The following is a 12045-nucleotide window of genomic DNA, read 5'->3' as shown; positions in this document are numbered from 1 at the left end:
CTGAGATCTGGAGAGAGAAGTAATTAGAAACTTCTATGAGAATGTCATTTTAGTAAAGATACATTGAGAAAATATGTTTGCTTGATTAAAAGAATCATCTTTATCAAAGAAATGTGTGCTTATACCGAGCACAAAACAGTCTTCCACTTTTATAATAGCCTATTAATATCTAATATTAGCCTCTTTTGCCTGTGAGACATTTATAAAATTAATCTGAATGGTGCTTCTCTACTGTAGCACTGTGGTAGAAAAGTAAGTGGACTGTTTAGAAAAAATATATTCATAACATTACCTCCTATGTTTTCTGGAATCTAGTGCAGTGATATTATCAGTAGATTTGTTTTATTTTAAAAGTAACACGTACCGGGGCACCTGGGTCATTCAGTCAGTTAAGCGGCTGACTCGTGATTTCATCTCAGGTCGTAATCTCACGGTCCATGAGATCAAGCCCCACGTAGGGCTCTGCCCTGGCAGCATGGAGCCTGCTTGGGATTGTCTCTCTGTTCCTCCCCAACTTTTGCACTCTTTTTCTCTCAAAACAAATAAATAAACATTAAAAAGACTAAAAGCAACATGCTTATTTTAGAGAAATTGGAAAAATAACTAAAAATTATAAAGGAGGGGCGCCTGGGTGGCGCAGTCGGTTAAGCATCCGACTTCAGCCAGGTCACGATCTCGCGGTCCGTGAGTTCGAGCCCCGCGTCAGGCTCTGGGCTGACAGCTCAGAGCCTGGAGCCTGTTTCAGATTCTGTGTCTCCCTCTCTCTCTGCCCCTCCCCCGTTCATGCTCTGTCTCTCTCTCTGTCCCAAAAATAAATAAAAAACACTAAAAAAAAATAAATAAAAAAAAATAAAAATTATAAAGGAAAAAATATAAATCTCTGCCATCCCACAAGTCAGAGAGAAATACTCACTAGTATTATTTGATTGTATTTTCTTATATACACACACACATTGGGATTATGGTTTGTGTATAATTTTGTGGCTTGTTTATGAATTTGTCATGAAAAGTTTCAAGCATATTTTGAAACAAATATTTAGACATGAAAACTGTATGATGAACTCTCACATATGTATCACCTTGTTTAATACCAAAATTTTGCTACTCTTCCACCATCTATCTCTCCTTTTCTTTTTCTTTGCTGTAATACTTTAAGAGAAATCTCAAACATCATGTTATTTTTACCCTAATTGAGTTCAGTATTCATCTCTGTGTATACGGATATTCTACTCACGATGCTATTATTATTCCTAATGAGATTCACAATAATCCTCCAGTACCTAAAACTGGTTCAAATAGCGGTTTCCCTTATTAGTCTGCTTTTTGTGCTTGACATTTTTGGGAAATGGTTAATCTCCCAAGTAATAGTTTTACTATTCTGAAAAGTTAAAGACTTAAAATATCTTTTCGAGTAACATTCTTGGATAGTCTTCCTTTATTTCCCCTTGTCGAATAGCCTGTTTACCTGACTCATCGTCCTGGGAGTGCTGACATTTTAGATGGAAAGTTCTGGCAGGTGCTGTGCCTCGCCTGCACCTGTGCTGTCCTCCTTGTTTTGGGCGTGTGCCCAAGTCAGAGTGTGTGAGAGCAACTAGTCCAAATCGGAAGTTATCCAGGAAGCGTTTGACCTATTTCAGGCCGCTGTTCACCCTTCTCTTTGTTTCTTATAAATGTTATCAGGAAAAGTTCTCAGGCCGTTGGGCCTATGACACCTGACTCTCCAAGGAGAGAGATGTCCTCCAGCCCTGGAAACTGCTCGTTCAGGCTTGATTTTCTTTTTTTAAACCTCTGATTTGGTCTATAATGGGTCCCCTCTGTGGGAAAGTCATTAAATGCCCTGCAATAGAAGGATGGAGAGATGATATAGGGCTGTACTTTCTCCTTTTTTTTCTATATTTCTGCAGAAGAAGTTTGGGGATAGAAGCTCATAATTTCCTAATTGTCACATGGGTTAAGTACATTAATAATTAACATTTTTCCGATAGGTGCCCCGGTGCCCACGTAAAATTTATGCTGTGACAAAAACAGTTGGAAATCAAGTATTCTTGCCACGTAACTAAACAGCTTACCTAATTTTATTGGCCTGCTTAATTTCAAGCAGTATTTTATCTGTCATTGTAAGACAGATACTAATTTATGTGTTACACACTTAAAAAAATTTTTTTTAACGTTTATTTATTATTGAGAGTGAGAGACAGAGCATGAGCAGGGGAGGGGCAGAGAGATGAGGAGACACAGAATCGGAAGCAGGCTCCAGGCTCTGAGCTGTCAGCACGGAGCCTGATGCGGGGCTCGAACTCACGAACCACGAGATCATGCCCCGAGCCGAAGTTGGATGCTTAACTGACTGAGCCACCCAGGCGCCCCATACACACTTTTTAAACATTGCACTTTTATTGCAGTGACGCAGCTGAGGTGGAGGAGGGCTTCAGCCAGCGAACGCACGATCTGATACTGCTCTCAGCATCTGTAGCTGCGTTTGGTTCTTAAAATGCAGCTGGTCTACGGGCTTCTTTCTGTCCTCACGTTTTTCTCTGCTCATCAGTGAGATGCATAAGCAGGAAGAGGTTAAGGCAGAAACCTGTTTATTGTAAATACGTGTGGATTGTGTTGTAACTCATTGGAATAGCTGTGGTCCCACGGAGATGAGACTTGAACATGGATCCGCCCACAGTCGTACACCCCACGGGCATAATCTCAGTGCTGCTATTCGGTCACAGTGATGGGATGGGTAATCAGGTCCGCAGACGGGAAAAAGATTGAAGAAAGTATGGCAGGCTGGGGCTTAGGAAGCATGTATTTGAATAAAGAAGGAGGCCACTGTGAGCTGCTGGGTAGAGAGCTGTAAAACTGAAAACTTTGGAGAACTGGAATGAAGCAGTGCTTTAGGGAACTCATCCAGGGAAGAGAAAAGTGTAGACCGTGATACTGTGATAACTGGTTAGAGCCTGTGGAAAGCACTGGTTGGTGTTGGGTGGTCTTCAGGTGACCTGAGCTGGGACATGAGGCTGGGACTTGGGGCTGGCTCTGGGAGCAGTCTCTTACCATTCATGGGCAAGGTGGCTGAGGGAGATAATTGACCTTGGGACCGAAGATAAAAGAAAGACATCAGAAAGGAGGACTAGAGCCACATTAACAGTGAAACAACTTAAAACACATGTGCTCCATGAAGAAAATAAATACGACAAAGAGAACAAAGGCCTCTGTGTCCACAATATTTATCTGGGACTTTTTTTGAAGATGTTTAGAAATATTTCTGATTCTGACACCTTTGGAGGTATGTGAGGGTTCCGACAGACCAAAGTTACTTATCTGCAGTTCTGAAATGGTGCAAAGCCTGGTTTGCAGCAAAACCAAACTTGAACAGACATGAAACTTTTTTTTTCAACATTTATTTTTGAGAGACAGAGACAGAGTGTGAGCAGGGGTGGGGCAGAGAGAAATGGAGACACAGAATCTGAAGCAGGCCCTGGGCTCTGAGCTGTCAGCACAGAGCCCGATGCAGAGCTTGAACCCACGAACCGTGAAATCATGACTTGAGCCAAAGTCGGACGCTTAACTGACTGAGCCACCCAGGCGCCCCGAACAGACACAAAACTATTGATGAACTTTATTTATCCCACTTAATGGGATTACAGGGTCCAGTCTCAGATTTGCTGGAGGTAACATAGAATGTTGTGTATGTACTATATTTCATTTTCTACAGTTTGAAAAGTTCTGCCTTCTGAAGCAGATCTTTTTTTTTTTTTTTTTATTAATAAAGTTTATTTTTTTTTTGAGAGAGAGAGCATGCACACATGTGTCAGAGAGAGAGGGAGAGAAAGAGAATCCCAAGCAGGCTCCAGTGCAGAGCCTGATGCGGGGCTCAAACCCTTGAAACGTGGGATCATGATCTGAGCTGAAGTCAAGAGTCAGCAAATCTGACCCACGGAATTAGGTGTAAGGGATTATGGCCCTGTATTTCATTAAAATAATGCTTTTTGGGTCAGTGACAGCAGAATTAAATTTCTTCCCTGGAAACCGTGGTTTCTTTGATAGCTCAGGGAATAACCAAATGTAAAACCGTTTTCAAACCTGCCTTGTGTTGTCCCTGCTCCCTTCGGAATGCTTCACTTCATCTCAGTCTTTGTTACATTGGGGGCTGTGGTGCTTGCTTTAGGGGGACACAGATGTGGGATGCTGTTAGAGAGGTCAGTGTTTGGCAAATTTTGGAGAATGTGGGCTTGACCCTGCGGCTTTTCCTTGTGGGGTGGTAGGTAAGAGAGATTAAAAAAAAAAGTAGCACTTCTCATGAATTCAGTGGAAAAGAGAAGAAAGGGCGAGAAAGAGATAGGAAGGGAAGTTTACACCCTAAAAATTACGGCGCTGTAATGTATTTATCTGTTCAGTGTTTGGGTGTGAAGAGAGAGGCTGGGGGCAGTGTAGTGCGTGGCGAATAGGCCTGGGGTGAGGTTCCAAGCCTTATTCAGCTTTTCTAGTGTTGTGACCTTGGGCAAGACCTTTAATTTTTCTGAGCCTGTTATCTCTGACGTGGGGGAAATAAGACCTACCTCTTCGATTACGGTTACTAGTTAGGGTCTCATGTTACTCCAGATCTTATTAACAGACTCTGATAGGGTACAATGAAATGCCATGGAGAGTATAAAAAGACAGTTCTGGGGGCGCCTGGGTGGCTTAGTCGGCCCCTCCGACTGACTTTGGTTCAGGTCACGATCTCCAGGTTCGTGAGTTGGAGCCCCGCATCTGGCTCTGTGCTGACAGCTTGGAGCCTGCTTCAGATTCTGTGTCTCCCTCTCTCTCTGCCCCTCCCCTGTTTGTGCTCTGTCTCCGTCTCTCTCAAAAGTAAACATTTAAAAAAAAAAAAAAAGACAGTTCTGCCTCTGGGCAAGGAAGCAAGAGAGAAAATTAGGTCTCAGGTAGCTGAGGTTAGCTTCACATCAGAAGTGAAAATTGTGGGGATATCCAATGTCCTTTCACGTTTTTTGATAGCTGGATAGTTGCTGTATCCTATCCTTGGGTTATATGTATTTCCTACTGAAGATAGGTTGTAGAATTAGGACTGGGGAAAGTTTGGATTTTACAATGGATTTGTTTAGAATATTTCTTGACGTTCTTGAAATACTAGCATATTAGCTTTCGGAAGGCCTCATTAATACATCAAAAGCGTAAAGACAAAGTTGGTGAATCAGACAAACCTGTGTCACTAGGGATATAAAAATAATAATAATGGATGCTGGCTACCACTGCTTTCTCTGGGCCGGTGTGCAGTTCTGGGTAGTGACGAGCTTCGTGCACAGGTCTGAGGATTTTAAGGCAAGTGTGAGATTCAGAAAACAAGAACGAAACCCATCAACCGTTGCTTTATCTCATCTGGCATTTTCCGGCTTTTCTCGCTTCCCAGAGACCCAGCTTCTGTGTTGCCTCTCCCCATAAGCTCCTTTGCCTTGTGATGCTGACCTGGTCCGGGCTTCGCATAATGAGATGGCTCTTAGAAACCACACAGAGGGCAAGATTTTGTTTTTGGTTTTTTTGTTTTAAATTCAAACCGAGAGCCTCTGTGGTTAGTAACATTTACAGTTTTACGTGTTTGCATTTGGATCTTAAATCCATCTTGAATTACTTTAATTCAGAGAATAATATTTTTATCCAGGCGTTATGTTTGGTTCTTACCTACTGCTGAGTATTCAGCTGATGAAGACCGACAGGCTTGCAGGCAACAGAACTAAATCATCAACAGAAAGACTCTGAGTTTCACATTCTTGTGAGCTGGTGTAGATGGCCCTTAAAAATCCCCCAACACGGGTGCATCTTAATCCATTCTGTTAATGAATGATTACATACAATCAAATGCACAAGTTGTAGGAGCTTTTGCCGTATTTATACACTCATGTAACCTCCACCCCAGTCAAGATATAGAACATTTCCATCACCCCCCAGAGTCTCCTGCTGCCTTTTTGCAGCCAGATCCTCTAAGCTTTTTCAGTTGAGTTAGGTTGCAATCCCAGGTGTCCTGCCTTCTTGACCACCATACTGCCTTGCTTTCCTGCGGGTTTCTTTTCTGTACATTTACTGGAGGTTGGCGTGTCTGGTAAGTTTGCATGCTCATTGATGAGTTAATTGTTTATTACTGATCGATTTATAGGGCTGGAGGTAATTTAGTACCATCATCATTTATCCTGAAGCCTGGGTATCTTCTTTTATCCTTTTTCTTGACTTGCCACATCTAATAAGCGGTCAGGTACTTGTAAGACCTTCTGTTGGGCTTTGCCTTGTGATGTTACTGGAAAAAAAGTTTTTAACTCATTAAAGCATATTATTCATTATTTGGTGTCTGGTGAGTTCTATAATTAAAAAAAAAATTTTTTTTGATGTATATTTATTTTTGAGAGCGACAGAGTGTGAGTGGGGGAGGGGCAGAGAAGAGGGAGACACGGAATCCGACGCAGGCTCCAGGCTCTGAGCTGTCAGCACAGAGCCCAACGCGGAGCTCGAACTCATGAACTGTGAGATCATGATCTGAGCCACCCAGGTGCCCCCCGAGTTATACAATTTTTTAATAGTAAAAATGTTTTCATTAATAAGATAGCTATAGTTATTGATGATTATTTCTTGTTCTTTTTGCCTTAGGCAAATAGGGTGATTCTTTGCTGCTACTTTTTATATGAGTAATCCTAAATGCTGAATTATGGAGGTTTTGTGATACAAGTGTTTTCTTTTCTAGGACTTTTCCAGATTTCTCAGAACAAAGTGGCAGTTCTCCTTCTAGCTGGCGGGCAGGGGACGAGACTTGGTGTTGCATATCCCAAGGGGATGTATGATGTTGGTTTGCCGTCTCACAAGACGCTTTTTCAGATTCAGGCGGAGCGTATCCTGAAGCTTCAACAGTTAGCTGAAAAATACCATGGCAGCAAATGTATCATTCCATGGTAAGATATGCCTCATTAAGGGAGAGTGTGTGAACATATATCGGTCTATGATATTCAAAATACATGTAGACTTTATTCATAAGCAGACATGTTTCCTGTTACTAATGGTTTTCCCAGGAGCTGTAATTTACTGTCTAAAAGTAATCTGTAGTATAACTAGATAGATGATCACTGTAGCCTTAATGCACAGCATATATTCGCCTCCGACTTTTACATCCCTACCTGAGTACCTCTGGGGACTCATTGGGTTTTCTCAGTGTAGAAAAAGAAACTTGATACTGATTGGTAGTTTGACTATAAATTTCTTTAAAGAAATTTTTTAAATTTATTTTGTGTGTGTGAGAGAGAGCGAGAGAGAGCGAGCACGAGCAAGGGAGGGGCAGAGAGAGAGGGAGACACAGAATCGGAAGCAGGCTCCAGGCTCTGAGCTGGCAGCACAGAGCCCGACGCAGGGCTCGAACCCACGAACTGTAAGATCATGACCTGACCCAAAGTCAGGTGCTTAAATGACTGAGCCACCCAGGTGCCCGCTACGTATAAATTTCTAATTGAAAATCTGTTTCCCTCTGAAATTTGAAGGTCTTGCTCTGTTGTTTCCATCATTGTTGTTGACAGGTCCATTGCCATTCTGTTTCCCGGTCTCTCCCTGCACACACCCCCCGGCCAGCATCTAAGGTCTCTTCTTATCTATGGCATCTGAAATTTCATGATGATGTGATACGAGTCTATTTTTAGTCGCTGCTCTGGGCACTCTAGGAGTTCTCACAGTCTAGAAACCCCTATCCTTAAGTACCAGGCTATCTCGCTCTCCCCACAGCCCACCCTTCCCACACACACCAGCTGAAAGCCCCACTGATTTCTCTGCTGGGGGCCATGCTGGATCCCCAGGGTCTGCTGGCATGCTGTGCTCTAGGGCTCACCCTGGCCAGTGTCAGTGTCCTGAGCACCAAGAGACTATGGGAAATTCTGCTCTGCTTTGTAAAAGTTTTTGATTTGGCTCTTAAATCTCTTTCCCAGAGCAGCTTTGGAAATGCATTTTGAGGGGGAAACCAGCTGTGTGTTTGAGATCCCTCAAGTCCCTGATCTTGTTAGTTTAGCCCCATGTGACCCAACCAAAGCTCTGTTGGTTTCTCTCTCCTTCCGCCTGGTCCAAGCTGGAGTTCCTACCACTAGCCTGTATCCCAAGTCGGCAAATACCCGCAGGAAAAGGCAGCAGCTGCGTATCCTTAGCCCCTCTTGGAAAGATTCTCACTGTCTGGAATTTTAGTTCCCATCCATGTTGCTTCTGTAGCTCTGTGATGCCTTTAAAAATAGGCTGTTGGTAAATTTCCCAGCTTTGCTAGCTCTTCTCAACATGAGTATTGGCCATAAACTGTTTATTTCATCTTGATTCCTTCGGGGGGTTTTGCGGGACGTCTGTGTTCTGAGTGGCCGGTATTCTGTTTAAGGCCCTGGTTCCCGCCATCATGTTGGATTTTCTTCCCTCTTCTTCCTCACAGCTCAGGATCTCTGTGCTTTTCTGCTGCAGAGTGATTTAGCCACCTCTTTGTAGTCAGAGTTCAAAATACCCAGGATAATTTGTTAAGTAGACAGATACCTAGTATGGTGGGAAATTATACCATTTTCTTTATTCATTCAACAGATACTGCATACCTCCTTCTAGGTACTGGGGATAGATCAGCAACCAAAACGGACAAAAATCCCTCCTTATATGTATGTGGTTTACATTCTAGTAAGGGCAGGAGCTACTATAGTCACTAACTGTGGTTTTAGATAGGGTTTTTTCCTCCTTTGCCATACTAGCGGGGGTTGGATTTTTGTGAAAACAGAGAGTATATTTACACTTTTATGATTTTAAATGGAGGGTGAGCAGAGCCCAGATTACATTTCAAAACTTTAGTAAAAAGAACCATGAGAGATCATTATACTGTATTACATTTACCCTTTTCTCCCTATTTATTTACAATAGGAGTTTTAAATTTAGAATACACCTTTCACAGAGTTCTAAAATGTTTTTTTAAGCCAGTTACAGGCTCTCTGTTGCAGGAGGTACGTGTAGTATTGTCACATAGACGTATTTTACATGTAAAGGTTGATGAAATTACTGGAAGAAATTCCCCATGGGTAGCCGCTAATGCTCCCTTATCCAGGAAGAGGATGGAGGTCAGAACAAGGAGACAGTGTGCTCAGTGATTTTTTTTTTTTTTTTTTTTTTTTTAGCTTAGAAAATAGACAAGATTGAATTGTGCCCTGATTCACATGACCCTATGGCTTAGAAGGTCTACTTTTCTCTTGCAAGGTATATAATGACCAGTGGCAGAACAATGGAATCTACAAAGGAATTCTTCACAAAGCACAAGTACTTTGGTTTAAAAAAAGAGAATGTAATCTTTTTTCAGCAGGGAATGCTCCCTGCTATGAGTTTTGATGGGAAGATTATTTTGGAAGACAAGAACAAGGTTTCTATGGCTCCAGGTTTGTAAGCATGCTTACTTAAGGGTGACTGGAAATGGTAGTAACATAAGTCCTTCCATTTGGTTTTCTTCCTTTTTTTAAAAAACTTTTTAAAATGTGTATTCATTTTTGAGAGAGAGAGAGTGTGCGCACATGTGAGCCTGAGTGGGGGAGGGCAGAGAGAGAGGGAGACACAGAATCCGAAGCAGGTTCCAGGCTCCAGGCTCCATGCTGTCAGCACAGAGCCTGATGTGGGGCTCGAACCCATGGACCATGAAATCATGACCTGAGCTGAAGTCGGATGCTTAACCGACTGAGCCACCCAGGCACCCCAGTGACTTGGATTTAAAAAATCAATGTTTAATTCATATTTAAAATTGTGTCCCCATTTGGTAATGATTTAAAAAAACTGAAAATACCAGCGGGTGACATGGTACACTTTCACAGTGTGAATGTCTGCCCGCGAGAGCAACTTGGGCAGCGTGTGGGGTACTCGGTGTCTTTACCCAGTGTTTTACATCAGCAGGGTTCATGGCTACATTACTTCTCGTAGTGAAAGATTGGGAACCGTTTACCGTTTCATAAATAAGAGGTTAAAATGTAGTTTATCGATAGTAATGGTTCTCAAACTGTCCTAAAACAACTGTGAAGGCCTAAATGACACAGAGAAGTAGTTTCAGGTTAACTTTCGATGGGAAGCGTGACGCTGTGCGCCCAGTATGGCTGGGCCACCGCTCTGAGCGCCTGCAGGTGGCGTGTGCCCGCTGCAGCCTGCTAGAGGATCCTAGACCCGTCGGCACGCTGCCAGTGTAGACACATGCAGCGACCCTGACTGTGATCCCCACTAGAAAAATAACCGTGTGGACAGATTCATATCTATGTGAATCTTTGCTTGGAGGAAAGGCTGAAAGGGGACAAATAATAGTGTTAATGGTGGTAGTCTCCAGCTATAGGCTTTTGTGTCATCTTAATGCTTTCTTTCCTTCTTAATTATGGAACACTTTATTTTATTTTATTTTTTTTTTAATGTTTTTTATTTATTTTTGGGACAGAGAGAGACAGAGCATGAACGGGGGAGGGGCAGAGAGAGAGGGAGACACAGAATCGGAAACAGGCTCCAGGCTCCGAGCCATCAGCCCAGAACCTGACGCGGGGCTCGAACTCACGGACCGCGAGATCGTGACCTGGCTGAAGTCGGACGCTTAACCGACTGCGCCACCCAGGCGCCCCGCGGAACACTTTATTTTTAAGTCCAATTAAAAGTTGTCCAATTAAAAAAGTCCAATTAAAAAAAAATTTTTTTTAATGTTTATTTATTTTTGAGAGAGAGAGAGAAAGAGCAGGGGAGGGGCAGAGAGAGAGGGAGACATAGAATCCAGAGCAGGCTCCGGGCTCTGAGCGGTCAGCACAGAGCCTGACGCGGGGCTCGAACCCACAAACCACGAGATCGTGACCTGAGCCGAAGTCGGACGCTTAACCGACTGAACCCCCCGGGTGCCCCACATTTGTCCAGTTTTTCAAGCTGAGGCTGCAAGTGTTGATGGAAGAAGTACATTAAAGCAGCACTAAAAATAGATGTGAAAGAAGAGGCTTTGACCTATATTTATTTTATTTTTTTCAACTTTTTATTTTTTTTATTTTTTTTTTATTTTTGGGACAGAGAGAGACAGAGCATGAACGGGGGAGGGGCAGAGAGAGAGGGAGACACAGAATCGGAAACAGGCTCCAGGCTCCGAGCCGTCAGCCCAGAGCCTGACGCGGGGCTCGAACTCACGGACCGCGAGATCGTGACCTGGCTGAAGTCGGACGCTTAACCGACTGCGCCATCCAGGCGCCCCTACCTATATTTATTTTAAATCTGACCTTCATATTAACCTGGTTTCCTAAGGAGTTATTTGGTATAATATGCTCATGTATTTTTATTTTTGAGATGGGGGAAATTGTCAGTGATGGCGCTGTAAACACAGAGCTAACTTGAATCGTACGAATATTGGCAACGCTTGAAATGTTATGAAATAATCATTACCTGATAAATAATTTTCTATTTCCCAATGTATTATGGGCTAAATGGTTAAAAGGGCTGAGTTAAAAAGAGACGTATGGTCTTTGGGTTGCCTGGCCCTGCATTAATGTTACCCTCTCAGTTCTGCTAAATTACTTTCACAGTCATGTAGTCTAATATTTTGACACCCCCATTCTTCCTTACGGATACTTTTCTTGACACTGTGATGTAAAACTGCTTTTCAGAGCTCTTCACCCCAGTTTGACAGCATTAGCCCAGGTAACAGTTTGGCGGTACCTTCTGAATGGGTTTTGGTGTGCTACTAATGGGCTCTTTTATTTCCCAGATGGGAATGGTGGTCTTTATCGGGCACTTGCAGCCCAGAATATCGTGGAGGACATGGAACAGAGAGGCATTTGGAGCATTCACGTCTACTGTGTTGACAACATCCTGGTGAAAGTGGCAGACCCCCGGTTCATTGGCTTCTGCATCCAGAAAGGAGCAGATTGTGGTGCAAAGGTAACACCTTCCCCAACCGTAGCGAGGCTCCAGGTGGATTTGCTCTGTCAGGGTGTATATTCCAGGACTCAAACTAGAATTATTAGGGTGATTGGAATATTTTCTCTCTCTCCAGTAACTAAATTATCCCCCACCTGCTTTTTC

At 43.0% G+C, this 12045-nt stretch overlaps 1 protein-coding gene across 6 annotated transcripts in view; it reads left to right on the top strand.

Moving 5' to 3' along the window:
- Window positions 1–12045, top strand: part of UAP1 (UDP-N-acetylglucosamine pyrophosphorylase 1) — a 49329-nt gene that overhangs the window by 12419 nt on the left and 24865 nt on the right. For 5 of the 6 annotated variants that reach the window (XM_058701020.1, XM_058701021.1, XM_058701019.1 and 2 more), the window contains exons 3-5: window positions 6722–6926; window positions 9226–9401; window positions 11729–11901. In XM_058701020.1, the coding sequence (XP_058557003.1) occupies window positions 6722–6926; window positions 9226–9401; window positions 11729–11901 (554 nt within the window). The remainder of the gene's footprint in view (window positions 1–6721; window positions 6927–9225; window positions 9402–11728; window positions 11902–12045) is intronic. The other variant, XM_058701023.1, reaches the window with a different exon arrangement.

The sequence above is a fragment of the Neofelis nebulosa genome, chromosome 15 (genome assembly GCF_028018385.1).
Source record: "Neofelis nebulosa isolate mNeoNeb1 chromosome 15, mNeoNeb1.pri, whole genome shotgun sequence".
In the NCBI taxonomy this organism is placed as follows: domain Eukaryota; kingdom Metazoa; phylum Chordata; class Mammalia; order Carnivora; family Felidae; genus Neofelis; species Neofelis nebulosa.
This window is presented reverse-complemented; position numbering and strand designations above follow the sequence as displayed.